This window comes from Papilio xuthus, unplaced genomic scaffold, assembly GCF_000836235.2.
Source record: "Papilio xuthus unplaced genomic scaffold, Pxut_1.1 DF827714.1, whole genome shotgun sequence".
In the NCBI taxonomy this organism is placed as follows: Eukaryota; Metazoa; Arthropoda; class Insecta; order Lepidoptera; family Papilionidae; genus Papilio; species Papilio xuthus.
Window position 1 is genome coordinate 6,336,872 of NW_013530935.1, and position 4,486 is coordinate 6,341,357.

At 36.6% G+C, this 4,486-nt stretch overlaps 1 protein-coding gene across 1 annotated transcript; it reads right to left on the reverse strand.

Moving 5' to 3' along the window:
- Positions 1 to 914: 914 nt before the first annotated feature.
- Positions 915 to 4,244, reverse strand: LOC106116850 (transient receptor potential channel pyrexia). The gene has a single exon (XM_013310896.1). It carries the CDS (start codon positions 4,135 to 4,137, stop codon positions 1,195 to 1,197), a length of 2,943 nt encoding a protein of 980 aa, XP_013166350.1. The 5' UTR covers positions 4,138 to 4,244; the 3' UTR covers positions 915 to 1,194.
- Positions 4,245 to 4,486: the final 242 nt, after the last annotated feature.

The window sequence follows — 4,486 nt, forward strand, 5'->3', positions numbered from 1 at the left end:
AACACACACGACTCCGATAAACTGAAATAGGCATAGTGGTGGATGGCTGTTTTTCGCATAATATCGCTTTGTATAGTAAAGTATAGCGTAGCATCGCGTTACTCGTTGCTAGTGCGTCGCGTCCGCATTCCCATTCGCTTGACCGCACTCGAAAAATTGATAAATATGTCAACAGACTCACTCCGCGAGATGGCGCATCTCTCACAGATAATTCTATTTACTTACTCACTACATTTTTTTGTAAGAGAAAGGGAGACACCCATGGACATCTGCAACACCAGAGGAACTGCAGATGCGTTGACCACTTACCAATATTTTTTAAATATTATACAAAACAAAATCTCTCTGTTTTCTTAAAGAGAATCAAAGGAATAATATTGTTTTGTAAAACAGACGTTAAAACTCAGGGTTTTTCCTTGAACATGAAACAATGCTGCTATTAAGTCATACTGACGAAAAGTTTGCAAACCTTTTATCATATAGCAAACATTGCGACAACTATTTCTTAATACCGACAAATTATCACTGAATTATGTACTTTAATTACACAAGAAAACGTTGTATTTTTAAACTGTTCAAATATTAAAAGAATAAAATAAACAAAGATTTATGTAGCGTTCGTACAAATATTTTTGACGCCCATGAACCTCTACTGCAAAAATAAAAGGTAAAAGATAATTTTATTAGGTTGTAGTTTTCTGATAGTTGCGTTACTATTATACGTATATAACGGTAACGCAACATTTTAAAAAAAACATCATACATATATCATAATTACAAGGACTAATCCTTTATTTACTTTTTCCTAACAATAAACAAATACGACAATTAGTCCTTTGTGAAATATAAATGAAATCAAAAAGCGTTTGAAACTAATAAAATATATTTATTAAATTTTAATATCACACAAAACACATACCCTGTTGTACACGATGAATATTTACATATTAATTTTTAGAATAGCAATTCTAAAAATTTGATTAGAAAATAAAACTTAGCCTGTAATTTTATGACAGGCGCATTTTCACATAAAAACTTGCACTCCTAACAATCAAAGACTACAACTAAACTAACTAAAATGTACAAATCGCGAAGAATTTAGATCTAGGATTATGTTATTTTATAATACTATAGGCTTACGTTGAAATACAATTTCACAGATCTATACAAATAAAACAATATTTGTTTTTTTTTCTATTTCATTGTAATATCGGAACAATTACTACTTGGAAAGAATACTGGCGATTCTGGGTAATATTGTACTGTGTGTGTATTCATTTTATCCGTAGTTTTCAAAATATTCTGAAGTAAATTTTGTTGTTCCAGTAATAATGTATTCAAGTGTCTCATTTCTTGGTCTATTTTCTTCAAATTAAACGTCGTTTGATCAATTTTCTCCTGCATACCTCGTAACTCTATGTTAAACGCGTGATCGTTTCCTTGAGATTCCTTTTTAAACTTTGAAGAATATTTATTGTTATGCAAAATTTCTTTCACAGATCTTCCTGCTTTTACTTTATTTATTTGTGCTAGTTCGTATGCAGCCATCATTATGTCTGTTGGTAGTCTTTTTTCTCTAGGATTCAATGGTTTTACACTTAATATAACTTTACCAGCTTCAGGTGAAACTAAAGCTGTTCTATAAACATATTTGTGAAGACATTTAGGTAATAAAGCACTGAACAAACCCATTTCTACGAACAAAATTAATTTAGTCTGTCGCACTAGCTTTGATAATCCTGCTGTTTTTCTTAGACCTTGGATATCATGAACTGCTATACCAACGAGTAAGTTCATTAGTATTATAGTAACAAACATGAGGAATAGAATGAATATAAATTGTGCTGATAATTCAAAAATTAATGGTGGATCATCTTGCATAGGATCGTTTATTAAAATATTCAAATTCAACTCACCAACCATCATTGAAAGCGTACTAATGAAACCCATAAGAGGATTTGAAAACATCTCTTCGTTCGGGAACACGACACAGAAACATATCGTAAATCCGAGAAGTAAGCAAATGTAAGCTAGTAAAAGTTTAAGAAATTCAGACAAAACTTTTTGGTACATTGCCACATAATCACCAAACATCGGTAGTTGACCCATTAGCAACATTAAATTTGTCCATGCACCTAGAACAGCGTAACCACCAACATGATTTTGCCAACCGTAGTCTTTCTGTATGTTGTACAAAGAAAATACAGATAACAAAACAAACCATTCCATTAAGTTCTCGAATGTACTAAAATATTGATACATGCTCGAATATCCAGTTATGCCTGTAAGTTTTCTGACAATTTCAAATGCCGTGATAGCAATCAGTATCCAGCGTTCAAATTCTATCGGATTATCTTCTAATATATCACCAAGTAATGATTGCTTTTGACATAATTCGTTTAGTACTCCGTATTTCTTAGAATAATTTCCTTTGCAAGTCTTAACTACAGCTGTCAAGGCATAAATAGACAAGAACGAAACAAACAGGAAGCAAAAGATTAGTCTAGCTAGATAGAATTTTCTTATCTTTCGCCATTTCATAAATAGAAAAGCTGAGCAAAGGGGATGCAGCAAAATGTCTTTTTGTCCTTCATCAATCAAACTGTTCAAATAAGTTATCTCACGCGGATATGAGAATTTCAATAGTTTTCCGAAATCAAATTCTATTTGTACTTCTTCGTTACTTTCTGTTGGACGACTGAGAGAAATTCCAGTATCGAGATTGTGTCGTAGTATCGCCAGTGATTTCGGAGTTTTTCGAGCTATAACGCTGAGTGCCGTATGTCCTTTCTTAGATTTGGATGTAACATCGGCTCCTAAAAATATTAACGTCTCTACACATTGAGTCAATCCATCCATAGCAGCGAGATGCAATGGTGAGTATCCGTATTCATCCTTCTTATTAACCTGTGCACCCCAACTGACGAGCATGTCTATTATATCGCTGGCACGATCTGAACGACATATACTTGCATGAAGAGGTGTTCTCTTATCATAGTCTTCAGCATTAGGATCTGCGTTACCATCTCTTAACAGAACTTCGACGCACTCCAGACTGGAACAACGTGCTGCAAGATGGAGCGCCGTGAAACCTCTGTAGTTTTTTGTGTTCGCTTTCGCACCGTCCGCTAAAAGTATCTCTACACATTCGGCGTAACCTCTAGCGGCGGCTAAATGTATAGCAGTACACTCCTTGTCTCTTTGTTTAGTAACACCATTTACACTTATTCTAGTTTCCTTTAATAAATATGCTAAACAACGTTGTGCACCAAGTTCCGACGCAAGATGAAGAGCGTTCAGGCCACCAGAAGTGGCATACGCCGGATCGACACCTTTTTCAATAAAAAGTTCCATACATTCCACTGCGTCAGCTCGCACCGCGCAATGAACGAGATTATCTTCACAACCAGCTCTTTGCACCACTGAATGTAGCGATGCGCCATTAGCTATTAAGATCTCAGCAACTTCCAAACAGTTTCCAAAAGCAGCACAATGGAGGGGCGTAAAATATTTGGGAGCGAAATCAACATCGGCTCCACTGGCTATTAAATATGACACCGATCGAACTGAACCACTGAACGCTGCTACGTGCAAAGCGGTGAGTCCCGCCGGCTCCGAGTAGTGAATGTCAGCTCCTCCATCTAATATCACTGGTAATAACTCGTCTCTAGTTAAAAACGCCGCCCACAATAAAGTTAAATTCACAACAATCTCCGGTGCTGAACTTATATGTTCTTCAATGTTGTCCGCAGTTATCAAGCCACATTCCACGTCATCGAAGAAACGTCCGGCACCGAGGGTTAAGGCTTTTTCGCATAAACCTCTTCTGACCATATCTTCTGTCAGGCGTGCTTCAGGGTCTGGAGCCAACACATCAAAGCTGTGGTACATATTAGGAGCATCTTCCGCAGGTGGGGAAGGTCCGACGAACAAATACTCTTTGGCCTTGCCGGGTTCGCGAGCCGACTCCAACAGATCGATATTTCGCACATGTTTGTAGTTGCTTTTAAGCGGGAATTCCTCAGGTTCTCTTGTTCTGGAGCTAATGCTGCTGGTGAGTCTGGACCTAGTCGGCGTCTGCGAGGGAGTCTGCAGAGGTGACGGCCACCCCATCTCGCGATAACCGAAGTTGTCCATAGCCGGATGGTAAATGCAAACGCTGCGAGCGTTTGTTCGTTATCTTATCGGTTGTTGTTTAACTGGAGTCAAGACAAGTGCGATCTCTGTTTGACGTTGTGATTTATTAAGCTATTTTTACTTTGGGCAATTATGTTATTAAGATGAAATTTTGTATTGAACAAGCTACACCGTCCCGCGATCTTATAATCTCTCACGCTTACTGTTCTGACGTCAGAAACACTATCTATATTTATTTTTTTACTATTTGTATAGCTTGTTATATTATATTTAAAAGTATGTTTGGTTTGTTGATTTTATATCAAACTATGTAGTGTTACTTATCTAAAAGGAAACTATCAGTTTGATA